At 38.5% G+C, this 27,078-nt stretch overlaps 3 protein-coding genes across 6 annotated transcripts in view; 2 read left to right on the plus strand and 1 right to left on the minus strand.

Annotated features, from left to right (window-relative positions):
• LOC103505424 (26S proteasome non-ATPase regulatory subunit 4) lies at positions 1–15,181 on the plus strand. 4 transcript variants are annotated; one of them, XM_026820700.1, is made up of 9 exons: positions 9,610–9,771; positions 10,208–10,348; positions 10,600–10,714; positions 10,965–11,120; positions 11,445–11,657; positions 11,890–12,085; positions 13,742–13,843; positions 14,130–14,287; positions 14,514–15,181. In XM_026820700.1, the coding sequence occupies exons 1-9, from the start codon at positions 9,746–9,748 to the stop codon at positions 14,583–14,585; spliced, it is 1,179 nt and encodes a 392-aa protein (XP_026676501.1). In that variant the 5' UTR covers positions 9,610–9,745; the 3' UTR covers positions 14,586–15,181. The 4 variants fall into 4 exon arrangements, with proteins under 4 accessions (XP_026676507.1, XP_026676513.1, XP_026676501.1 ...); XM_026820706.1 differs by lacking the exons at positions 9,610–9,771; positions 10,208–10,348; positions 14,514–15,181 and adding exons at positions 1–58; positions 441–581 and having other exon boundaries at positions 14,130–14,407; XM_026820712.1 differs by lacking the exons at positions 9,610–9,771; positions 10,208–10,348; positions 14,514–15,181 and adding exons at positions 167–185; positions 441–581 and having other exon boundaries at positions 14,130–14,407.
• LOC103505434 (histone-lysine N-methyltransferase Su(var)3-9-like) overlaps positions 12,459–27,078 on the plus strand; it is a 23,256-nt gene continuing 8,636 nt past the window's right edge. The window contains exon 1 of the mRNA XM_026820688.1: positions 12,459–12,637. The gene's annotated coding sequence lies outside the window, so the exon portion shown is untranslated. The remainder of the gene's footprint in view (positions 12,638–27,078) is intronic.
• LOC108251877 (DNA repair endonuclease XPF-like) overlaps positions 21,083–27,078 on the minus strand; it is a 6,549-nt gene continuing 553 nt past the window's right edge. The window contains exons 2-3 of the mRNA XM_026820569.1: positions 25,796–25,948; positions 21,083–21,842 (exon numbers count right to left, since the gene is read on the minus strand). Of these exons, the coding sequence (XP_026676370.1) occupies positions 21,463–21,842; positions 25,796–25,948 (533 nt within the window). The 3' untranslated portion in view covers positions 21,083–21,462. The remainder of the gene's footprint in view (positions 21,843–25,795; positions 25,949–27,078) is intronic.

The following is a 27,078-nucleotide window of genomic DNA, read 5'->3' on the forward strand; positions in this document are numbered from 1 at the left end:
TATCGAATTTGTTGAAAGAAAATCCCACAAGGATGGTTTTGGAAAGTACCATGATCTGGTAAGTTGACTTGTATCTTGATCACAACACTTTGAGACAGTACTCCCTTTTGGCCAGGATGATGCAGCAAAATCTTACTGCATTCACCTTTTGATGAAAAATGGACAAGAATTTTCAACCCCTTCAGGTATACTCTTTACTCCAATTTTTGATTGTAGTGGGCACAGCATGGTGATTTGTAATTGACCTAGTAGTCAATTCCTGAATTATGCTATCGAAAACCGCAGTTAATATGCTCTCAGTATTAACTTTATTCAGAGCCAATGGAAAAACTCGGAAGTTTCCATACAGGTTTGTAGTACCTAGTAATAATAATAATAATAAACTGGTTAGTGCAATATTTAGACCATGGCTCAAACTTTGTGTTCAAATTATTTTTCAGTGTGGACAACAGTGACTTCATGAGGAATGGTGACTTTCTTCCGACAAGACTACAGGCACAACAAGATGCTGTCAATTTGGTTTGCCATTCCAAAACGAGATCCAACCCAGAAAACAATGTTGGCCTCTTAGCCATGGCAGAGTGAGTATAAGATCTCTTGGGAGAGGATATATCAGGCTGTTAAATTCCATATGATTTGTTTAGGCTTACTTAACCACTGTTAAGCTAACAAGCTTTAAGTTCCATTTGATTTGTTTGGGCTTGTTGAGCTAATAGACTGTTAGGGTAATGTTACACCAAGCGCGCATTGTTTGCAAACAGTATTTGCAAATGTTTGCAATCATTTTTCCACAAACATTGGCTTGCAAACAGTGTTTTTTTGTGTGTGCGAAGTTGATCAGGCTGCTGTTGGTTTAAAGGTAATGTTACACGAAGCACGCATTGTTTGCAAACAATGTGTGCTTGGTGTAACATTACCCTTAGGTTTTAAAAAGAAGGTTGATGAAACCCACCCCCTTTCAGGTGTCTTTGGAAATTATTCCAAACCCTTCCAAAGTTTGTCCATTGACATGATGAATTTTAATGGGAGAGGCTAGAGGCTATGCAAGCGTCATTCTGTTATCACGAAAACTATTCCCCATATCAGTCTGAAATCTGTGATTAGTTTTTGCCACACGGGGGAATGAAATGTCCAAAAGACTGAAGGTCTTTTCGAATCGCGTTGGTTTGCGTGCGGTCGTGTGTTGCTTGATTGGGATTTGTAGTCCGGAGGTTGGAGTTCGTATCTTTTGCGCGTAGGTGTTTTTTTTCCTTCTTTTTGAAATAAATTTTTATTTGACCAGAAAATAAATTCGAGACCTATTTTATTGCCTAGATGTGTGACGTTGCGTCGATTAGTGTGTAGGTACTATAAAGTATAACGTGTAATAATTACCCAAGTTTTGAATAGGAAAATAGAAAGTAAAAAATCGCGTTTATGGCAACTAACAATAAGAATATGTCGAAGTGTGCGTGCACGAAGAAGTGATTTTGATTTCAAACCCAAGATTGTAAAAACTATTGGATGTCAAAAATGAAGGCCTTCAAGACTAACAGGTAAGCTCATACCTAATGGAGGCGTTGCAATTGGGAAACTATTATAGATAAAAACTTCAATATTACTATTACCTTACTACTTTTGTCCAATCAATGCTACATTAAAATTTAAATTTACATAATTTTTACACATAATGTAGAATTCTCGTTCCTTCTTTTCTCAGACGGCCTGCCAGCTGGCAGACATAGGTCTCTACTCTAGATTTTTCTGCCACACACGCTCAGACTTTCTGACAGACCCAGGTCAAATTAAATTAATCATTAATTAATTAATGAGAGCTTTTTCACAACTTTTGTGGATATCACAACATTACGAAGTACCTCCTTTGCAATCTTCTTCTTCTTCTTTTGCTTTGCCATGTTCCCGTTCAAGCGGGGTCGGCATTTTTCAATACCGGCAAGGGAAGTACCTCCTGTCCTCCTATGCAATCAATTTCCTTATTTCAATAATCTTTTTTAGTAGTGCCACCCAAGTCTTTGAGATCGCGGTCTGAGCGTGATTGGCTGGCCTTATGCTTACAGTTTAATAGACTTTGAACCATAGTCTAATCGCTCAATGGAAAAGAATTCTCTGGTAAAATGAGATGAGAGGGACAAATGGGTCGTTTCTCTTTTCAATGAAATTTTAATGGGAGAGGCTAGAGGCTATGCAAGCGTCATTCTGTTATCACGAAAACTATTCCCCATATCAGTCTGAAATCTGTGATTAGTTTTTGCCACACGGGGGAATGAAATGTCCAAAAGACTGAAGGTCTTTTCGAATCGCGTTGGTTTGCGTGCGGTCGTGTGTTGCTTGATTGGGATTTGTAGTCCGGAGGTTGGAGTTCGTATCTTTTGCGCGTAGGTGTTTTTTTTCCTTCTTTTTGAAATAAATTTTTATTTGACCAGAAAATAAATTCGAGACCTATTTTATTGCCTAGATGTGTGACGTTGCGTCGATTAGTGTGTAGGTACTATAAAGTATAACGTGTAATAATTACCCAAGTTTTGAATAGGAAAATAGAAAGTAAAAAATCGCGTTTATGGCAACTAACAATAAGAATATGTCGAAGTGTGCGTGCACGAAGAAGTGATTTTGATTTCAAACCCAAGATTGTAAAAACTATTGGATGTCAAAAATGAAGGCCTTCAAGACTAACAGGTAAGCTCATACCTAATGGAGGCGTTGCAATTGGGAAACTATTATAGATAAAAAGTCGATTCCTACGTAAGGACCCTCAGGAGCAGACACACCCGCCTCCTCCGCCGTCCCGAAGCCGACTGCGGAGGCCAAGGATGCCCCCGGGTCAGAAGAGGCGATGCTGGAGCGCGCCCTAGCGATGAGCATGGACACTACCCCTGTGGCGACAGCGGCGCATCCTGTCGGCGGACAGCCGGACTTTGCCACCATGACTGAAGAGGAACAGATTGCGTTCGCCATGCAGATGTCCATGCAGGATACACGTGAGTGATATTTGAGATTGTTCAATCTTAGAAGAAGTTTTTTATGGGATATAAACTGGGCCAAGCAATAAGAGGAACGCTGTCATTTTTCAAGATTTGTTCCGTCCCCTTTGCTCGTCTTGGATATTATCAATTTTATTTGAAACTTAACTGGCCAAAATGTATGAAAATCATGTGTTTTATGGTAAGAATACCAAACAATGTCTCATTGATAATCCTAGTTCCCATTATCCAAAGAAAAACAAAGGAAATGACAGCGTTCATCTAATTGCTTGGCGTAGCAGAAGTTATACAGTTCTATTCTGACATTTCTCTCATGCCAGCCTAGTTAGCGTGGTTGCTACTGTTGGTAGCGCGTCTGCCTTGTAAGCGCTAGGCCGCGGGTTCGATTCCCCAGACGTACTGCTTCAATCTGGACTTCAACCAGGATAGCAACAGTGTGGCTTTTGTTCTGGATGCGGCGCGATATGGTAAGGCGTTTTCATTTTCTTTGCTTTAGTGTGGCACGATTTTGTGGTCTGTCTGTGGTCTAAGCTGACGGTCTAAATAAAGCACTTGTACTTTATTATAAAAGTCTCCAAAAGGAGCTCTTCCACGCAAACAAAGGTTTTGTATAGGATCGAGTGTCCTAGCTAGAGTTGTATTATTATGTGAAATAAAAGTCAGTCAAACATGGCTGAACCAATGAGATTCCGCTTTGGACGTAAACACAGCGAAATCTCACAATCTCATTGGTTTAGCCATGTTTGACTGACTTTTTTGAAACTACCAAATGTAGTGGAGTTTCTGACTGAGGTATGGAGTGACTGAGGCTTTTTCCAGACTTTATATTTAAGTTTATGACAAAATAGAGGATATGTATGTAGCTACTTAATTATATGACGGGTTTCTAGGGTTATAGTGTGGACTGATTAGTGATTAGGGGACAGAATTAACACTATGCTAACGCGCTTGCCAATCAGAAGGCCCCGCGTTTTATTCTCACAGAAAATACTACACTGGGGAAAAAGGACTTTTCAGTCCTATTCGAGCAGGTTAAACAAGGTATACTCCATTCTGTCTTACTTGAATATAAAAAAAATCTCAAAGTTTCAAATTCTCGTTTTGTTATTCCATAAAACCCATAGGTAAAAATAATGCAATAGGTATTAGCTAGATTAAATTACCGAGTTTTTTTTTTTTTTTTTTTGGCAATGAGCGAAATATTAGAAAACAAGTTTTTCAATTTGATCTACTTGTATTATTCGGGAATTAACAATTAGCACCTCTAATGCAGAGGCCTCTTTTGAGACTGAACTTACCCTTATGCACATGCACAACGCCTTATGCACAACTACCAATCCAAGAGATTAACCAATTAGAATTCAGCATTAGCGATTTACCTAGAATTAAACAGTTTTCCGCACATTTGGAGAGGTGATATTGGACTAGTTGCTGATAGATGAATCTTTTGGTTAAAACTCTCGATTAGGAGTTTTAATTCGGGTGTTAAAAATCGTACCATATCTTGAACCATAAAAGAATCGTACCATATCTTGAACCATAACGTACCATAAAAGAACACCATATCTTGCTTTAATCTCGGCTTTCTTTTCATTGCTTTATGATTTTGCATCCGTTCTATCATCATGACTCGGTTTCCGGTTCTTCTTGTACGGAATCCAGCTGATAGTTCTCTACTTTCATATCGTTCAAACCCAGATCTTCATTCTGTTCATAAGATCTCTCGTAGGATGTTATCTTCAAGCCAGGATCAGGATCAGGTGCCGTTGTGCTCTGAAATCAAGAGGGAAGAGGCGTTAAAAAAAAGATGTATGAAATAATTACAAATTTTACGAATGCGATGAAATGTTGAAAACATAGTGCTCAAACATTATTGAGGTGACTAAATGACATCATCTTGAACCATAACGTACCATAAAAGAACACCATATCTTGCTTTAATCTCGGCTTTCTTTTCATTGCTTTATGATTTTGCATCCGTTTTATCATGACTCGGTTTCCGGTTCTTCTTGTACGGAATCTAGCTGATAGTTCTCTACTTTCATATCGTTCAAACCCAGATCTTCATTCTGTTCATAAGATCTCTCGTAGGATGTTATCTTCAAGCCAGGATCAGGATCAGGTGCCGTTGTGCTCTGAAATCAAGAGGGAAGAGGCGTTAAAAAAAAGATGTATGAAATAATTACAAATTTTACGAATGCGGTGAAAAGTCGAAAACATAGTGCTCAAACATTATTGAGGTGACTAAAAATGACATCCTCTCACCTGTACATAACTATTGCCGGCGGGGTCATCCAGGACGAGCGTAATAGTCTCCTTGTTGGTCAAAATATCATCCAGCCTCGCCAGGAAAGCTTTCATTCGGCCTGCAGCGTCTGGATCTGCCGCATCCGAGAACATAGAGCCGCGGTCACCTATCTGTCCTTGTATATCTCGTAGGAGACCTTCTACTGTGGTGAATTTGCCGCCTAATGCCGCCGCTCCCACTTCGAGATCCAGCTCCGGTATACTCAGACAACAGGTGTCAGACTGGAAAAAGAAAAAAAAACTGAGGAAGGTCAGGTTTTATTTCAACACAAAATGATAATACAAAATCGCATTTATTTATTTTTATTCGCTTTCGGAACGATAAGACCTTACAGTTAATTCCCTTTAGGAAAGCTCTTTTAGTACAGTAGCTTCGCTATACTTTATGCTAAGTAAAAAAGTATTTTAAAGCCAGCTTAGTTAGCCTGCAGGGTAGTGCGTCTGCCTTGTAAGCGATAGATCGCGGGTTCGATTACCACCCGGGGCGAAATTTATCATAAACAGATAAGGTTCTCGGAACGGCTGATTTCTCCTATCAGGTCTACAGCCTGTTCCACGAAAGTATGGACTAATAAAAATCCCTAGAGTAGGGCAGCCATCTTGTAAACAAAAGTAAAACAAAACAAGAAACGCTAACCCTATTTAAATAAGAACAGGCCAGGACGAAGAAGAATTGGTGCAAAATACGGACCGACCAAACGAGCCTGTCCGGTCTGAAGAAGCTCAAAGTCCTCTCTCTAGCGCGCAACAATATCAAGTCATTCGCGGGTCTCGAACCCCTAGCTGAGACTCTAGAAGAGCTGTGGGTGTCGTACAACTACATCGAGAAGACCAAGGGAATAGGAGTGATGAGGAAACTGAAAATTTGACCTCACTGGTTCGATGCCCGCATGTGTCACACGTTGTAGCCATGATCACCACCTCCTTGAAGTAGGGAATGTCTGAGAGCGGGGGGAGTTAAGGAAGAGGCAGAGAAAACGTCGATAAAATACTCTTCCACCACCTCCAAGAACAAGATTGTGAACGTGATGTGATACGGCGGATGGAAGGCGAATAAACGAAATCGGGGGAAAAAGAACATGTTACATGAGACTCTTGTGGTCTATGTTGTAGCTTGCCCCTCATCAGATGGACAACAAGAGACACAATACTTCCACTTAAGTTCTGTACCAACACGAGAACACAAACAAAGTAACCAAAAAGCTATAATCGAAATAGAAGTAGCCAGCCTAGTTAGCTTGGTTGGTAGCGCGTCTGCCTTATAAGCGCTAGGCCGCGGGTTCGATTCCCGATCGGGGCGGATTTTTTTTTATCCTGAATGGATAATGTTCGTTCTCGGAACGGTCGGCTTTCTCCTATCCCGTGTTCGTTATCTCTTCGTTTTCGGGACGATAAGACCTTAGCAGTTACAGTTCCCTCCATTTTTTTTCCTCAAACATTTGCTGGATTCAGCTTCCATAGAATTCTACTAAAGGATACTTGTCATCTTCATGTTAGTCATACAGGGGCTGCCACACTGGGAACAATTGGTAGGGAACTGCATAACTTCTCCCAGCATGTTCTCATACGTGAACTCTCCCTGTGCTATGCTACGCATTACTCCTTCCGCTGTTGGCTCCGTGTCTTTCTCGCCTGTAATTATCGGAGACCGTAATTAGATGAGAATGCAAAGAAAGAACAAAAATAGAGAAAGTAAGTAATTGGATGGATGTAAGTAATTAGAGAATGTAAGTAATTAGAAATGTTCTAAGCAACTAATTGTATTATGGAACAAATAAATTACCAAATTACCAAATGGATGAAAGAATTGTATTCCCACTCGACGATTTTTTAGTAAGAAAGGGGAACAAAATCGGCAGCACTGCCTTGTAAGCGCTAGGTCGCGGGTTCGATTCCCGCCCGAGGTGATCTTTATCCAAAAGTTACAAGGTACTTTCTCAGGGTAGCTGGCTTTCTCCTTCGCTATACGATTTTGGATCGATAAGACCTCTGTCATTACAGTCCCCTCTATGAAAACTTTAAAGATGAAGAAGAAGATGAAATTTTTTACACATTTGATATCTTACATTTTCTTTTTTTTCATTCTACATATAAAAATGAATAGGTAAGAAAGACTTCATACATAGTCTCAAAATGTTAGTAACGGCCGTCATACTGAGTGAATTGGGAGCCCTAGCAGTGGGATATCTACTGCGGAAGCATCTACGAACAAATCGGTACAAAAAATTAAAATCATAAACCGCGTACCATATGATGGGATGTAGATTGTAGGTGTAGACGTCTACAAGAAAAAAGCAAGAGAAGAAGAAGAAGAAGAAGAAGGATGAAGGAAGAAGATTGAAATTCGGAGCAAAATGAACCAGAGGAGAGAAAAGGAAGGAACAAGAGAAACAGAACAAGAAGAAAAGAAGAGTGAAGAATAAAAACTTCAAAGTGAGGAAAAAGAGGATGAAAGAGAAAAGAGAATGTAGTAGAGAAGAAACATAGAAGAAGTTATAGAGAGTAAACTTTAGTCATGTATGTCATTATGTAACCTTGTTTAGAGACCTTGTTTAGACTGCTGGGGTAAAGGGACTTTTCAGTCCTATTCGGGCAGGATAAACAAGGTATATTCTATTCTATTCTATGTAAAATGTATGTACCTACTTATAAAATAGAGCTATGAAAAGATGAAATATTCATATGAAAAGATGAAAATAACACAATATTCATTGTACGCTTTTAAAAACCGTAAATATTTGTTGTTTTCGTAATTTATTTAGAAAATAAACATTTAAAAAAAAAGGACCAACAATAACATAACTAAACTTTACAAATACATATGATCTCTTCTTCTTGTTTCCTGATCTTGACTGAGTCCTCGGATGATTCTATCCAACACACCTTCCACAGTTGTGACCTCTGAAATATACAATAAATAAAACATTTTACTGTGCAACTTGAAGTGGGTCATGAAACTATTAAAACTTTAATTAAGTATTCAGAGTTTATTAAGGAGTGGTAGTGCTCCACCCCACAAAATCAAATAAATTTGAGCATGCTTCTGATCTGATTTATCCCTCAAGATTCCTAACCAGACTGGTTCTTCAATACTTATACCTTTCCTCATTTGATTAATCCAAAAATAATAATAATAATAATAATAATAATTATTATTTATTTTTTAAAGAAAACCACTAATATTTGTTTTAAAGTGTTGGGCTGAATATAAAATTTCATTAATATTTTTATATGTACAAGGAAACAAAAAAGTCAAGTGCATGTACCCAACTACCCACTCTTTGGACTCACCTCCTTTCTGTGTTTGGGAAGCAATTTCAAAGTCCAACTCTGGAATTTTGATGGATGCAAAATCAGATTTAACCACATTTCTGTTCAAATCTTTTGCATTTTCTACTTTGAGATTGATTCGGACACCTTTCTCCTCTATCTGACCACCTGGTTGTATCTCGTTGTTCTTGTAGCCACAATGAGGGCACTCGAATGACATGAGTACGAGGTCTTTGAAGAATGGGATTCTTGTCAATAGCAATCTGGTTGTGCCCTGAAAATTGAGAAATTTGAAGGGGAAATCAGGATTACAGGAATTTTACCCTCCCTTCAAGAACTATCCAGCTACAGCAATCTACCAGGAACTGCAGCATTCATTATGCTCAACCTGCTGGCTAAATTAAATTGCAGTTTGCAAAAAAAAAAAAAAAAAAGACCAGAGGAAACTTACATTTTCACCACAATTCATGCACAAGCTTTCAATCTCCGTAGTTTCTGGATCAGGGTCCTCGGCATTTAAAGTCCTGAACAAGGGTTTGTTCTCTCCCATTTTAACAGAAATTTAGAGCACCTGTAAAAAGAAAAGGTTCAACATTTAGCTGTACAAAAAGGACATTTATTTGAGTCTGAAGGGTTGGTGAGTAAAATTTCTGATTCGGAAAGCTTTAAACTTGGGAGTTAAACAAGAAGTATTAATTTCAATAATCCATGAAGGTAGATTGGGTATACATTCAAAGGTTTCAAAGTGTTCAATTCAATACCTACCCACCTGATTGTAACAGTAACAGGCACACATGTTTTTCTCACGTTCAACTGAAGGGAGAAGGTGTAAATGATGGAGAAGGAGAAATATCTTGAAAACTTACCTCTCTCTAGGAAAAACCTCTCCTCTGATCAATAATAGACAAAAGTAAAAAAGAATAAAAGAAAAACTTGGAAAAGTCTAGAAAAAGTTCACCCCTTCCACTTATCATCAGCAATCGTTCACTAAATTTGAATTTTCCCGCGACGTGACTCATTTCCAAAATGAATTCCTTTGTGCTCGTTGATAAAAGTTGAAAGGAAAATTTGAATTTTTTAAAAATCTCAAAAATTAAAATCATCCTGAAGTTTTTCCCAAGTTTTTCTCCAAAAGTGGTCCTGTATTTCATTTTTTATCGAATTTGTTGAAAGAAAATCCCACAAGGATGGTTTTGGAAAGTACCATGATCTGGTAAGTTGACTTGTATCTTGATCACAATACTTTGAGACGGGAGTACCTTTTGGCCAGGATGATGCAGCAAAATTTTACTGCATTCACCTTTTGATGAAAAATGGACAAGAATTTTCAACCCCTTTGCCCTTTAGGTATACTCTCTACTCCAATTATTTATGATTGTAGTGGGCACAGCATTGCGATTGACCTAGTAGTCAATTCCTGAATATTATGCTATCGAAAACCGCAGTTATGCTCTCAGTATTAAGGAGCGCGGTAGCGCTCCGCCCCGCCAAGTCAAGAAAGTTTGACCGCTTAACTTTATTCAGAGCCAACGGGGAAACTTGGAAGTTTCCATACAGGTTTGTAGTAATAATAATAAAATAATAATAATAAACTGGTAAGTAAAATATTTAGACCATGGCTCAAACTTTGTGTTCAAATTATTTTTCAGTGTGGACAACAGTGACTTCATGAGAAATGGTGACTTTCTTCCGACAAGACTACAGGCACAACAAGATGCTGTCAATTTGGTTTGCCATTCCAAAACTAGATCCAACCCAGAAAACAATGTTGGCCTCTTAGCCATGGCAGAGTGAGTATAAGATCTCTTGGGTGAGGATATAGTATCAGGCTTGTAAATTCCATATGATTTGTTTAGGCTTACTTAACCACTGTTAAGCTAACTAGATTTAAGTTCCATTTGATTTGTTTGGACTTGTTGAGCTAACAAACTGTTAGGTTTTAAAAAGAAGGTTGATGAAATCCACCCCCTTTCAGGTGACTTGAAAATTATTCCAAACCTTTCCAAAGTCCATTGACATGATACATTTTTTTTATTTTCAGCTCTGTTGAAGTTTTGGCAACTTTGACCTCAGATGTTGGCAGAATTTTGTCCAAACTTCACCAAGTACAGCCAAATGGTAACATCAATTTCATGACTGGGATTAGAATTGCACATGTGAGTTTGAGTAGACTATGATTTACATACCTATTTAATATGTGGGGTGAAACTTAATTCTTGTGAATCCAGCTGCTTCATATTTTTTGTGGCTATCATATTTATATGTCACAGTATTTATTAATTTGTGCATCTGACACATGCATTTTTTACTTTCTATTTTATTTTATTTTTTATTTTTTTTTTATTTTACTCTGTAAAACTATACATAACCCATTTTATTGGTATTTTTTTTTTCTCTCTTTTTCAGCTGGCATTGAAACACAGGCAAGGCAAGAATCACAAAATGAGAATCATAGCATTTGTTGGCAGCCCTGTTGACTTGGAAGAAAGAGAGCTTACAAAGCTGGCCAAACGTCTGAAAAAGGAGAAAGTCAATGTGGATATTGTGTCTTTTGGAGAAGAGGTAAGGGACTTTTTTTTTATCTTATTGTTATTTCAAAATAAAAGAGAGAAGGAGGAAAGGGTAGGAAAAAATTAGCTGTACGAACAATGAACTTTATCTCTTTTGGATAAAGTATGCTCTGGGTAGAGATTGAACCTCTGTCACTTAAAATAGGTATACCCTACTAATTACAAAAAAGTGATGAGAGAGAAGAGAGAGGAAAGATAGGAGAGGGAGGGAGAGAGAGCTTACTGGCAACTTTTGCTTGAGCTAAGTAAAAAAAAGTCTTCGAAATCCAATTTTAATCTCAATCCTTTCTTATCCCCTCACTCACAATATCATCAGGTGGTGAACACAGAACTTCTCAACACATTCATCAGCACACTCAACGGCAAGGATGGCTCGGGTAGTCACATGGTGACGGTAGCCGTAGGACCTCATCTATCCGATGCTCTTATATCATCACCCATCATACAGGGAGAAGATGGTGCGGGAGGTGCCCCAGGATCCTCCTATGAATTTGGTGTTGATCCCAACGAAGATCCCGAACTGGCTTTGGTAAGTATTTACATGGTTTGATTGCAAATGGGTCAATTTGTGTCACTGAAAACTTTAATTATTTATTTAGGTATTTATTTACACAATAAACAGGATTGACTCTGTACCAGTTACAATTTCATGGGCATTTTTCCCGCTGCCCGCAGTCAATATCTTACAGCTTGGTAAAAAAATATTTCATGAATCTTAAATAACTTAAACTCATCTCTCTTCCACTCAACTTGTCACACAGGCACTTCGCGTCTCAATGGAAGAGCAGCGGGCACGGCAAGAATCCGAAGCCCGGCGCGCGGCAGAGGGAGCCTCAGGAGCAGACACATCCGCCTCCTCCGCCGTCCCGAAGCCGACTGCGGAGGCCAAGGATGCCCCCGGGTCAGAAGAGGCGATGCTGGAGCGCGCCCTAGCGATGAGCATGGACACTACCCCTGTGGCGACAGCTTTGGATCGATAAGACCTCTGTCATTACAGTCCCCTCTATGAAAACTTTAAAGATGAAGAAGAAGATGAAGAAGAAGAAGAAGAAGAAAAATCCTGCAAATCAATACTTGCCTGTAACTTCTTCATGTGAGAATATGCCAAGCAGATGATCCTGTTCTTTGGTGCGAGTAAACTGATGAGTTTCTGCATTGTGGTCAGCCTGTGGTGCGTTAGGATTCGAGACAAATGTGTTACCACTGATGTCTTCTAGAATCTGAAAGAGAACATGCAAAAATGATTTTTTACAGTGCTTTACTTGGACTGTTAAAGTAGGACATGACAGAGTCCGTTTAGCTCAACACTTTTGTATACCTAGCTTTGATTTTTGGAAAAATTTCATGGCGCGATTTTCGCAGACCAGTTAATTTTTATTATTATTATTTTTTTTTAATTTGATTATTTTAATTCTGAATTAAATTGACAAAACTATTGCATTTAAATATTACCTACCTCCTCGGACACAAGAGAATCAATTTGTGGAGAGTGGAGTTCCTTCAATCCAAGTAAGTACTTTTTAAAAAATGTTTCTAGAAGACTAGACAAGTGTCAGCTTTGCAATGGCAATGGTAGGTACATTTCTAGCTGCAAGTACTGTACCTACCTACCAAATTAAATTGAATTTTGTTTAGTAGGAGTCATCTCCGCGGGCTCTTGCTCTTTCCTAGCAATAATTTTCACCAAAAACTTACCACTCCTCACACAGCAAAATAGTAAAAACAAATACACAGTTCCTTTTGTGCCTAGACTCCTAGAGTGAAAGAACTGTAAAATATCTAAGTGAGGACTCCTTTGAGGAATGAGTCCAAGATAATGTAAATGGTTATTCATTGGGTAGACAAACTACATTTATCTCTCATTTTTTGCTCCGTAAGTTGAGCTGTACTAGCATACTCAATATAAACACTGGGAAGTTCAGTAATAAAGTAACACTAACTTTTAAAGTTATGAAATAGGTAACTACAAAACTTAATTATTACCTTTACTTATATGGTACAATGAATACACATTCCAGTTTTGATCTTATCCTCTTATCCTAAGATCAAAACCAGAACGTGTATCCATTGTATCATATAAAGGTAATAAGTTTTGTAGTTACCTATTTAATAACTTTATAACCTAGGATGTCTAATATAAACATATTTAATAATAACTAACTTTTATGTAGAATGTCCATCAACTATTCTGTTCCTACACGGTTTATTGGACCTGTTGTGCTCAGGCTATAAATCATTTGGACACTGAAGTTGCTATGTGAAAGAAGATCACTATAGTTAGTTACATTCATTAGGTATTAGGAGTTTATTGCCATTACTTGTGAATAGGTAGGGCCACTTGAAACTCTCCATACAGCGCTTTCTTGCGGTGATATTTGAAAGCTACCAACAGAGTCATGAAAAACGAAGAATTTTTTTTTCGTTTCTTTTGAAAAATGCTCCGGATTCATGTGGGAATTAATAAAATGTGGGATTTTTTTGTATATTTTTTCCCTCATCATTGACTTTTGTACCTTTTCGTTGGTAACTTCTACCAATGAAATTGTCGGGATTTTGTCGTACCCTGTATAATTTTTGGATTTTTTTCTACCAACGTTTGTAACTTCAGGGACATGGCGACAGCGGCGCATCCTGTCGGCGGACAGCCGGACTTTGCCACCATGACTGAAGAGGAACAGATTGCGTTCGCCATGCAGATGTCGATGCAGGATACACGTGAGTGATATTTGAGATTGTTCAAACTTAGAAGAAGTTTTTTATGGGATATAAACTGGGCCAAACAATAAGAGGAACGCTGTCATTTTTCAAGATTTGTTCCGTCCCCTTTGCTCGTCTTGGATCTTATCAATTTTATTTGAAACTTAACTGGCCAAAGACAGGGCCCTTTTTTAATGTTTAAATTGTTTTACCAAGTGTATGTACCAAAATAAGTCAACAAAAACTTATTCCATTGAATTTTGAATATATTGTTCTATCCTTTTTTCCTTCCTCTCGTTTCCAGAGGAGCCAGCGGCCTCCTCATCCAAGGCTCCGGCCAGTGCTGCGGCCTCCGAAGAGGCCAAAGCTGAACCCATGGACACAGATGAAATGGTGAACGATGCTGCATTCCTGCAGAGTGTCCTGGAGAATCTGCCCGGTGTGGACCCGCAGAGTGCCGAGGTGCGACATGCGCTCAGCTCCAGCGCTGAGAAACCTGCCAAGAAGAAGGACGAGAAGAAAGAGAAGAAATAGAACACGGATGATAGAGAGAGGAAAAATAAAGTATGTGTTATGGAGGAAGGAATAGAGAAAAAATATATGAATATGGAATAATAGAAATTAAAAAGAGGAAAGAGGGACGGGGAGAGAAGGATGTAAGAGAGGAAGAAATAGAAAAAGGACCGAGGTGCGACATGCGCTCAGCTCCAGCGCTGAGAAACCTGCCAAGAAGAAGGACGAGAAGAAAGAGAAGAAATAGAACACGGATGAGAGAGGGAGGAAAAATAAAGTATGTGTTATGGAAGAAGGAATAGAGAAAAAATATGAATATGGGATAAAAATAGACATTTAAAAGAGGAAAGAGAGACGGGAAGAGAAGGATGTAAGAGAGGAAGAAATAGAAAAAGGAACTGAAGATAGAATAAGAAATACTGAAGGGGGAGAACAACAAGTAGTAGAGGGGCACGGATGTGGAATGGTAGGAAAGAGAATATGGAATAAAGTAGAGGGAGAAGAAAGAACAAGAGAGAGAAAAAAAAAAGAAAGAATTAGAGGGATATATAGAAAGTGAGGAAGGGAGAGAGAGAGAAAATTAGAGAGAAAGAGAATTATGGTGTTAGAGGGAGAGAGATGGTACAATGTTTATTTTTTACTTTCTTTTCATCATTTCTAAACAATTTTAAGATATAGTCGTAAATCCCTTTATGGTTTGCCTTTTATCTTAATGAAAGTTGCGAAGTTACGACTGGATCTACGGGATCGTATTTTATTTCAAACTTTGCAAGAACTTAGATTTATATTTAGATGATAGTTGGTAAATCGATAAATATGTAGGTATATTCATTTTGTACGAAAGAGTGGGTGTGTTTTTTTTTATTGAAAACAGGGAGCTTTTAAAAACTTCCCCTTCCCAATTAATCGAAACTCACAATTTACCAACCAATAAACACCTTAGTAAGTACACTTCTTTGGCATTGGTTTGCAAACAATTTACCAACCAATAAACACCTTAGTAATTAGGTATAATTACACACTGATGTTAAACTCGTAGGGGAAGTTCAGCAAAATTTCCTGTATAATAAATTATGTTCATAAAAAAGGGGTTTGATAGAGGGAACTGAAATGGCTAAGGTCTATCGTCGCAAAAGCGAAGAGAGAAAGGAGATAAGATAGAAAGAAGAAAGCCAGCCGTTCCGAGAATGAACCTTATCTGTTTTGGATAAAATCCTCCCCGGGCGGAAATCGAACCCAAGATTTAGCGCTCACAAGGCAGATGCGCTACTCTCTTTGTGGACTTGGCCGGTATTTTTAATTGTTTATTCTATTGTTTAATTAATTCTATTTCAATGTATTTAACTTTCGTTGCACACAAGACCTTTTTTTTACCTAGCGGACCGAAAAAAACAACTGCGTAAAGTCTGACGTCACACATATTTAAACTCTTTCATTAGAACGGAAAATAAAAATTGAATTCTCGACCTTTTACAGTTATTTTTTCGGAGTTTTGACCTCAGATTTGGATTTTTCCCAACTTTTTACATAGGAATCGACCATTTATTTATAATTTTTACCCATTTGCAACTGCTCCATTATGTATTGTGAGGCAGATCCAAACACCCAATAACCTAGGATGGCAGAAATAAATTCGTTGACTTAACCAACATTTCTTTTATTTCATTTCCTCTGATGTCCACAGTTCCAGTCGCATCAAATATTTCACGTGTTGGTGGTATCCGCGGCATTTGTACACTACCACGGTATTACAGAGATGGCCATGTACCGTCTATCCTCAGGCGGGTGTGAGGCTCCTCAACCTGTAGCCCTGTGAGGCCCCTACCCTCCTATACTAGGTCCCCTGTGAGGCCCCCACCCTCCTATATGAGATGTCACAGACACCGTCTTTCTTCTGGTAAGGAGACCCCCCCCATCTACCATCTCTCTGGCCCTCAGTCTGCTACCAGGGCCCTACATATACCTTCTTTCTTCCGGCCCCTCAGTCAGCTGTGATGTGCTCTGATGAAATTTTAAATCGAAATTTATTTCTCTTTTTTTTTACCAGAAATCTTTGGTCTGATGATAAATCGAAATTTATTTCTATTTTATTTTTACCAGAAAATTTATTTTTATTCTCTAGCTTCATATGTACCTACTCTATACTCTCAGCTCCCACGAAATTTTAAATCTTTTTTTTTTTTACCAGGAAACAAAAGCCTTTATTTTTACACTAGCTATGAAATAGAAAAACTACAATTTAAACCTCAAAATTTCAAGTGAAGAATTTTATGAACGGAGGACTATTTTTTGAATACGGAAAATATCCCTTTTTTCATAGACGTCCTAAAATTTACTCGTACTTATACTTTTGTCCGCCCTTCTTTTGTAATTTGTATTTCTTCGACGAATTTTGTAAGAATGTAATTCAAATTTAACATATTTTGTAAGTTTTTATTCTATTTGTAGAGAAAAAAAAAAATCCAGACCTTGAAATACCAGACCATTTTAGCCCTTGGATGATGTGCCCTTATGAAAATGTTTAAACACCTGACAGGACTCTGTATAAACTTTGGTCGAGAATGATTACCATTTTTTTTACTATCGAAAGAAAGAGGGGAAAAAATCGCTGCTAACATAAGGGTTGAAACCTTGGAACAGATAAAAGGAAAATCTAGCTGTATGAACAAGAACATTTGTTAAAAGCAACCTCAGTGTTGCATTGGTCAGTGCAATGGTCTTAGGATACAGGGATTGGTGGTTTGAATCCAAGCCATGAAATGCCATTTAGTATGATGAAATCGAGGATCAAGACATGGCTCTAGTAGTCGGGTCTCTCATGTCAAAGAATTAATTTATTACAGACATTAAACCAAAAAATGGCTCTAGTAGTCGGGTCTCTCATATTTCAAAGAATTAATTTATTACAGACATTTTTTTTTTTTTTTTTTTAAATATGTCTATTTCGGATTTTTATATCGTGTGCTTGTGTTTCGTGTAGGTTTATAGCTAAAATAAATATTACTGTTACATACTATTTTTAGTCATATTATTTTCCCCGTAAAGTTTTTGTCCATTTATTTTGTTTATTTCGAGAGAGTTTTAGTGGCGCTCTTTTTTTATTTAGATTTGGGTAATCTCTCCGAAAATGAAAAAAAGAAAAAAAAAAAAAAAGTGCTGCTAAAACTATCTCACTTTTATTTTAAGGAAAGGCGTATTTTTCTTTTGCAATTTTCAGGTGGTAATGATGGAAAATGGGGAAATGGAGCATTGCCTGGCATTGTATCATTTCCACATTTCCCTCCATTACCATCTGAAATTTGTTAAAGGGAAATGCGACTAAAATATACCAAACAGTGGGTCATTTCCACGATACATACATTTTACTTTGAATTCTTGCACTTCTTCTCGCATCTTTTTGGTTGGAGAGTCACATTTCGACCAGGCAGACAAGGGATCATTTGCAAAGCGCAGAGTAGATTCGTGGAACAGAGCCCACCCAGGTAGTTCTATTTCTAATACATTGAGCACTCTTTCTTTCCTATCTAGAAATATGAAGCCTGCTACACATGCTACGATTTTTACGTACGATATAATCATGAACGATGGGTTTCTACGATTAATGTGAACTTGAAATAGTACCAAATAATATTAAAGCGTGTGTAGCAGGCTTAAGAAAATTTAGCTTGTTTTTAAATTTACACTTAATATTTAGTACGTATAAGGGCGATTTACACTAAACTGTCGGACACAGCACCGACGCTTTTTAATCCAATCAGAATAAAGTAATTTTCAAAAGCCAAAATACTTTCCTATGATTGGTTGAAAACATGCTCGATGTCAAGAATGACATGTGTAAATCAACCTATATTCTACTCTTAAGTATAACACTTAAAATAATGCTTCTTTCTTTCTTTGTCAGATGGAAAATTTTGTATCCATGTTGAAATAAGTTCTATCAATTAGAACATGAAGGTTTTCTAAAGGTCTATTGCTTTACCTACATACCTATGTACCTACACTTTTCATTTTATCCCCCCAAGTTTGATAGAAGGAATTGTAACAATGGAGGCCTTATCCTAAAATCTCAAAGAAGACAGAACAGGTCAAAGCCAGCCGTTCAGAAAACGAACCTTAACTGTTTAAACCTTCGCCTTTGGTGGGAATCGAACCCACGATGTAGCGCTTACAAGGCAGACGCGCTACCCTTCGAACCAACTAGGTCTGGCTTTTTAGTCCGTCCTTCCTTTATTATTAATTATTACTAATAATAAAAGGTATAGTGGACGGACTATTGTATTCGCTTAGAACATGAAGGTTTTCTAAAGGTCTATTGCTTTACCTACATACCTATGTACCTACACTTTTCATTTTATCCCCCCAAGTTTGATAGAGGGAATTGTAACAACAGAGGCCTTATCCTAAAATCTCAAAGAAGACAGAACAGGTGAAAGCCAGCCGTTCAGAAAACGAACCTTAACTGTTTAAACCTTCGCCTTTGGTGGGAATCGAACCCACGATGTAGCGCTTATAAGGCAGACGCGCTACCTTTCGAACCAACTAGGTCTGACTTTTTAGTCCGTCCTTCCTTTATTATTACTAATAATAAAAGGTATAGTGGACGGACTATTGTATTCGCTTCGGTGTCTGTCCGTCAGTCAGTCTGTCCCCATAGAAGGACTTATCCAAACCTGGTCGACCTATATATCAAATTAAAGGCCTTTTTACCAGGAACACGAAAATGGTGGTGCAAATTTTTTCATACAAAGCAACCTCCGTCTCCAAAATGTGTAACGCAATCCCTTTAGATTACCTTCAGTGTTCTATCTCTTGCTCCCCCATTACCCTTAAGGCAATGGTGGGCAGTACTGTTTTTATTTTGTCAATATATCTATTCTGCTTTGATGCATACAGAATAAGTTAACAACACACATGTATCTCCTATTGTTCCCATGACCAACGCAATCCCTTTAGATTACCTTCAGTGTTCTATCTCTTGCTCCCCCATTACCCTTAAGGCAATGGTGGGCAGTACTGTTTTTATTTGTCAATATATCTATTCTGCTTTGATGCATACAGAATAAGGTAACAACACACATGTATCTCCTATTATTCCAAAAGCCCACTTAAGCCCAAATGGGTTAAGCTACTACGAATCTCGAATTCTTCCCATGATCAGGGTTCATATTTCTGCATGGCAAGCAAGCGCGTTACCACTGGACCAACCGTGCCCCCAAATTCGGTACAGATTGCATGTCCTAATTCGATACAGTCTAAGCAAAGCACTTTACTATACTATACCAATGCCGCATCCAGATTTTTATCGGGGTAGCTCAGGCTCGGCTGTTGTTGTAGCGATCTTAGCTATAGCCCAAAGGTAATGAGTTGATGACAAAATAGAGATAATATCTCTTCTATCAGTTATACACCAGGGTGATGGTCTCTAGCCATGTTTAATTGGCTCGTCCTGAACCACAGTCAACCATCGTGAGGACTTGTGCATGTTCTTTTCAAGCAGAGAGAACCCTTTCTACCTAGCCTGGTTAGGGTTAGCTGTTCTTCTCCCTGTTTATAGTCGCACAGCCAGACGCTATGCTAGTCTACTCTCTGTTCTCTGTTTAACGTCCCCTAGCTAGACAATAGCTCAGGCTAGTCTAGGCTGGTTACTACTCATGATTATTGTATTTGATTTCACAGGTCTGAGTGGTGTAGTACCTGCTATGCATTACGGTTATGTGGAAGGCTGGTTCAGTAAGGTAGCTCAGGCTAGTCTAGGCTGGTTATTACTGATGGGCGTACTCTACATTATCGGGGGTCTCATCTATGCGTTGCGGGTACCGGAGAGATATTTCCCAGGCAAATGTGATATTTGGGTAAGTGAGATAGTGTTTATTTCTTTTTTTCTAACTGTCCTACCATGGATTTTTAAAGACAGGATAGAAAGCCAGTGGTTCCGATCTGACTTTAACTTTATCGAACTTTTTTCCTTTGCGTTCCATACACTGCACTGTCACTCGGAACATGTAGGCAGACTATTCAGCAAGTAAGTTCTATTTCACGTACAGTGCAGTGAAGACAGTGTAGTGTTGCTTATCATGGGCTCATTTGTTCCTTGGTTATACTATGGGTTCTACTGTAGTTATTAGGTATTAACATTGTTATGTTTTCATTTCAGGCTGGACTACTGTGGTATAGCATTGCTTATCATGGGCTCATTTGTTCCTTGGTTATACTATGGGTTCTACTGTAGTTATTATTAACATTGTTATGTTTTCATTTCAGGCTGGACTACTGTGGTATAGCATTGCTTATCATGGGCTCATTTGTTCCTTGGTTATACTATGGGTTCTACTGTAGTTTCCTATCTAAGGTGATCTATCTAACATCTGTAGTCATACTGGGAGCAGCCTCTATCATAGTATCTCTTGTGTTTTCATTTAGAGTAGGAAAAATGAGGACCAACGGAATTTTTCTTTTTCTTCTACGACTTCTAGATCCCGAGATAAATCGATTAAATTTTGATAGAGGAAAGAGACTATATTTTTTTATTTATATTTATTAGAGTGTGCCAACATAAGAGACTATAATACCCACCCAATAAATTTTCTATTTCATTTGATCAGATTTGGTTGGTAAAAGAAGAAAGCCACTATTATTCTTACCTATCTAAAACAAATCAACTAGTCATTTCTTTTTGTCTTGAAAATTTTCAGCTCTATCAGAAGAAGGTTTTTTTATTCTAAAGAAAAGAGGAAACAAACACAATTTCTTTTCAATAGGAACATTGGGATATTTAATTTTACAACATTTTATCAAACAAAAAATTAACAAAATCTAGTATACAAAATATTAAACGTAGACAATCGAATATAGAAAATAAGCAAAATTACTGAAGAGTCTTGTTATCGTAGTTTCACTACTTCTCTTTAGTTTTACTTCCTATTTCTTCCTTAATTTCACTATTTCTTCTCTTTACTCCTTAGTTTCACTATTTCTTAGCTGCAGCTTTGGTCGCTCGGAATCTCTGATGTTTCTCAGTTCGCGATACCAAGCTACCACTACTGACTTCGGGCCGAGTGTGCAGTGCTTTGTACAGAGCATTACCTAGTGCAGTATTCTCTACTAGACTGCACAACTCTTGCTCGCTATTTCTTAGCTGCAGCTTTGGTCGCTCGGAATCTCTGATGTTTCTCAGTTCGCGATACCAAGCTCCCACTACTGACTTCGGGCCGAGTGTGCAGTGCTTTGTACAGAGCATTACCCAGTGTAGTATTCTCTACTAGACTGCACAACTCTTGCTCGCTATTAGCTGCAGCTTTGGTCGCTCGGAATCTCTGATGTTTCTTAGTTCGCGTTACCAAGCTACCACTAATGACTTCGGGACGAGTGTGCAGTGCTTTGTACAGAGCATTACCTAGTGTAGTATTCTCTACTAGACTGCACAACTCTTGCTCACTCAGTTTGCACAGTGCGGGGAGACTGGAGCCTCGGTTGAGAACAGCTGCCTTGTTCTTACTCGTTACTCCTGAAATAGAATACATTAAGCAGATATGTAAACAGTAGGTCGTGCGTTCGATCCTGTCCGGGGCGAATTTTATCCTAAAGAGTAGGACGAAAAAGGAAGAGGCTTAAAAAGAAAAAAAAAAATATTTTAATTTAAGAAACTTTAGCCAGCCTATTTTGGAAGGTAGCGCGTCTGCATTGTAGGCGATAAATAAAGGCTCCTAGAGTGAATAGTTGAATACAGATGTAATATTACAGAAGAAGAACCTTCAAAAACAATGTGCATACATAGGTAGGAGGATGACCGAAAGTATGAATAACCTACCTCCATGAAAGATAAAGATGAACTAGTATGGTCTAAATCTAGGCGCACGGCAGTGCGCCAGGCCAATTCTAAAACTACCAAAATCGCCCCATTCCAAAGTTAAAAGTTTCAAAGTATCCACCGCGTCGCTGAGAAATCAAATCGATTGCCAGCAAAAAAAAAAAAAAAAAAAAAAAAAAATGGATAAAACTTACCTACGACATATGTGGAACGAGCCTTTATTTATTGCTTTGTAATATTGTAATGCATGTCTCCATTTATTTAATGATGATTTGAATCAGCCAGCCTAGTGCTTGGAGGGTAGGTCCTCTACCTTGTAAGCGCGAGGTCGCGGGTTCGTGTCCGGTCTGGAGCGGACTTTATTATAAACAGATTAGGTTGCGGTTGATTGATTTGGGCTGACATTTGGTTTTGGCTACGAATTTTACGAGTGGATGCCCTTCGCACTCAACCTTTGCTATTTCACAGTTGTTTCTCAACTGTGAACAAATTAGAGAATGCACACACGATGACCTAAAGGAGGCCAACCAGATGGCTGTTCAATATTTAAAAGGGTTCCAGAAACGGAAATTAATTTCTTTAGCAAGGGAAATTAGCAAGATAAAAAAGACTTACCCAATAAAATACATACAAAACTACGCGCTACTTAAAAGTCGCAAAGTGGAAAAAAAAAGACCATTCACAAACACACACAACCCCAAAGTTGTGAATTTGTCAAAAAATTAACAGCTCAGATTTAGATCATTCCAGAGGAAATTTAGCTTAAAAAAAAGATTGCTAGAGTAAAGGGACTTTTCAGTCCTATGCTGGCAGTGTAAACAAGATATTTATATTCTATTCTTTTGGCACTGGGAATCTGGGGGGATACATTTGTGTTGTTCAGTTTCGTATTCAAATCACAGTAATAGTCACATTGGTGAATTGAAAACATCTATTGTGATGTTATAAATTATTTTATTAGCTATACAGATTATTCATCCCCTGGTCTATCGTGTCACGTTGACTTTGTGTATTTTCCTTTTTGGAAACTAAGCACTAGATCTTCGATGGTCGGAAATGAGCCATCTTGGATTTCCTTCTTTTAAAAGAATAATCCATTAAATTTTATACACCCCTGTGTTGGGATTTATTTGGAGAAGACGAAAGCCAAAAGGCAGACTCGTAGTTGAAATGCATTGCGAAATTTTTGACCGAATTATCCTTTTTAAGATAGCTTCACTCCTTCCTTATAGTGATATAGTCCATCAAATTTACTCTTTATTACTTTACTCTTTATTAGGTACTTTTTACTTTCCTTTTATATTTTTTTTTTTTTTTTCTACTGTATTTGATTGTTGTTTGTATTTGTTTAGTTTTAGTGTATTTTTTTCTATTGTCATTTTTGTATAAAGGGTTAGTCCCGTAAATAAATAAAATTGTCGGACCTACTGATTCCAATTACCTACTTTTGTTTGATTTCTCTAAGATAAATACAGCCTGAGATATTCTACGACCAATCCGATATACAACATTTTCAATTTTTGACGTCCGTCAGCTCATTTGCCTGAGTACGTTGTGATTCCTATCCTGTCTTCCTTCTCTCTTCGATTTCGGGACGATAAGACCATAGCAGTTACAGTTCCCTCTGTCAAACCTCTTTAAAAAAAATCAAATCATTAGGGCTACGATTCCCATGATCAGGTCTCCATCTCCATGTTTGAAATCGTTGGGGTTATGGCTCTATTGGGCCCGTCGCAAATTTTAGAAGCGTAGACGCGCGACCTTTAGTAGCGCAGTCGTCGCCTGAAAAATCAAACCTATGGAAATGATAGAGTAGAGAGTCTCTATCATTTTCATAGCTTTGTTTCTGCAAGCGACTACGCGCTACTTAAAAGTCGCAAAGTGGAAAAAAAAGACCATTCACAAACACACACGCAACCCAAAGTTATTAATACAACTTACGGCTTTAAAAGCCATTTATTTTTACAATAAATATAGAATACAGATGATAGATATAATATTGACAGAAAGAGATACAGTATAAAGAATTAGGTCATAAATAAAGGTAAAGTAAAAAGTAACATAAATAAGGGCTAAAATATAAGTTGTGAATTTGTCAATAAATGAACAGCTCAGATCATTCCAGAGGAAATTTAGCTCGAAAAGAAAAAGACTGCGAGAGTAAAGGGACTTTTCAGTCCTATGCTGGCAGTATAAACAAGATATTCTATTCTATTCTTTAGGCTCTGGGAATCTGGGGGGATACATTTGTGTTGTTCAATTTCGTATTCAAATCACAGTAATAGTCACATTGGTGAATTGAAAACATCTATTGTGATGTTATAAATTATTTTATTAGCTATACAGATTATTCATCCCCTGGTCTATCGTGTCATGTTGATCTTAGGTGTATTTTCCTTTCGGAAACGGTTCAACATGAACACGCTAGACTTGGAAGTTAAACTTGGACCCCAATAAAATTACATGGCGCTTTCTTTACCAACCAAATTTGAAGCATGAATTTTCTACTTTGTTCTACCATTAGTTCAGTAGAAATTGTCGTATGTTAGCCACATCTGCATTGTAAAATATAACACTCGTTGGCTTGAGTGATCGCAATTTGGAACTCAGATCCTGCGCACTGGAAATTTGAAGTAAGAGAAAGGTAATTTTTTTTTTTTTCAAGAGGTTTGATAGAGGGAACTGCAACTGCCGAGATCTTATCGTCCCGAAATCGAAGAGAGAAGGAAGACAGGATAGAAGAGAGTCAACCGTTCCGAGAACGAAAGGTAAGGGGTTAACGTCAGTGCTAGGGTTTTTGAGGTGTTTTCATTTAAGATTAGTCCCCCTTGGGCCGCTCCTGAGGGGCCCTCCAAAATTTTGAGTAGGTACCTCCCAAAATTATTTATCATAATCCTCATAAAGGTCTTTCTCGGACCGGCTAGCTTTTTTCCTATCCTGTCTTCTTCTTTCTTCGCTTTCGGTTCGCTTCAGAACGGTAAGACCTGAGCAGTTACAGTTCCCTCTATCAAAACTCCAAAAAAGAGGGACTAGTAGAATCCCAGCGGAATAAGCGAGCCATATCTTTAAAAAAAAGCCTTGGAACCGCTTTTGTATGTATTACTTCAATACACATTCTTTTACATCCATGTATATCCAGGAAGTAATAAGTAATAGTACTTATTTATACTGCTCGCATAGGACTGAAAAGTCCCTTTACTCCAGCAGTAGGCTACTACTATTATTGTGGTCAATATCTCAGCTCGCATAGGACTGAAAAGTCCCTTTACTCCAGCAGTAGGCTACTACTATTATTGTGGTCAAATTCTCAAATTAGGATTGAGGATAAAATTCCATACCTCGGCTGGGATTGAACCCACGCCCTCCTGTTTACCAGGCGAGCGCCTTGACCACTAAATAGGACTGAAAAGTCCCTTTACTCCAGCAGTAGGCTACTACTATTATTGTGGTCAAATTCTCAAATTATATTGAGGATTCCATACCTCGGCTGGGATTGAACCCACGCCCTCCTGTTTACCAGGCGAGCGCCTTGACCACTACACCACCGAGGCAGGAACGAAAAAGTTGGGTCAGAAAATTTCCGCCCTGGCCGGGATTCAAACCCAGCTCCTCCAGGTTGAGAGTACGTGCTCTTGACCACTCAGCCATACCTGGTAGTTTGGACATGAAATCTTCAATGGCCGCGTTATATCTGTCCGTATAATCTTCATTCGGTGTTTGTCCTATACTGGAAGCAACCTCAGCACTAGGCTCATCCCGACCTTGCTTTAGCTCGAAGAACAACTGGGCCGTGTTGTAAGGACCTGTGGGAGAACATAGAAGATCTTGTTTGTAAATTATTGTGGAATATATAGGATGCCTCGTTTACGGTCGCGCTGCGCGCTCCCGGGGCTTCGCGGGGTTGTGCATGGGGTCGCGCTTCGCGCTCCCTTGTTTACGGTCGCGCTGCGCGCTCCCGGGGCTTCGCGGGGTGTGCATGAGGTCGCGCTTCGCGCTCCCTTGGCTTCGCCCCTGAAAACTAATATCGTCCCTGAGTCTTGTCTCGAAGAAATGAAAACTGAAAACTAAAAGCGAGAGCAAAATATTAAACGTAGGAAAAGTTTTGCTGGCCTCAAAGCGTGTTCCCCGGCGCTTCGCGCTCCCTTGGCTTCGCCCCTGAAAACTAATATCGTCCCTGAGTCTTGTCTTGAAGAAATGAAAACTGAAAACTAAAAGCAAGAGCAAAATATTAAACTTAGGAAAAGTTTTGCTGGCCTCAAACCTTGTTCCCCGTGTATTTCTTATGGGGGGATTAAAAAATTTTCGGGGGTTTCCGATTTTTCCCAGTACCTACAAAAAATAAGGAATCCAATGGTGAAAACCGCATCTTCCTAGCACGTCTAGAAGTGAGTTAGAATTAGTATGAGTGAGTGAGTCAGTCAGTCAGTTACACAAGGGGCTGTATATATTTAGGAAACTCAACGGGTTAGAATTTGTATACGTGAGTCAGTGAGTGAGTCAGTTACACAAGGGGCTGTATATATTTTAGACTCGCACTTCGCGCTCCCTTGTTTACGGTCGCGCTGCGCGCTCCCGGGGGCTTCGCGAGGTAGTGGGTTAGAATTAGTATGAGTGAGTGAGTGAGTGAATCAGTCAGTCAGTCAGTCAGTTACACAAGGGGCTGTATATATTTAGGATAATAATAAAATATTAGCAAATTTTATACCAAGGGAGCATAACGAGTCGACTCGGTATGGACGGAGCATAAATTTTTGGAGAGTTGACTTGGCAACCCTGTTCGTTTTTTTTTGTTTACCAACGAGCACAAAATGAGCCGTTGAATCCGTTGATTTTCTCCCATGCTCATCCAGGCCTTTCTGTCAAAATCTGACAGAACTTCTGAACTTGACATTTTAGGGAAAGTTTTCTCATCATCCTCCAACTCCTAACAAAC

Source organism: Diaphorina citri, unplaced genomic scaffold (genome assembly GCF_000475195.1).
Source record: "Diaphorina citri unplaced genomic scaffold, Diaci psyllid genome assembly version 1.1 scaffold9, whole genome shotgun sequence".
Taxonomy (NCBI): Eukaryota; Metazoa; Arthropoda; class Insecta; order Hemiptera; family Psyllidae; genus Diaphorina; species Diaphorina citri.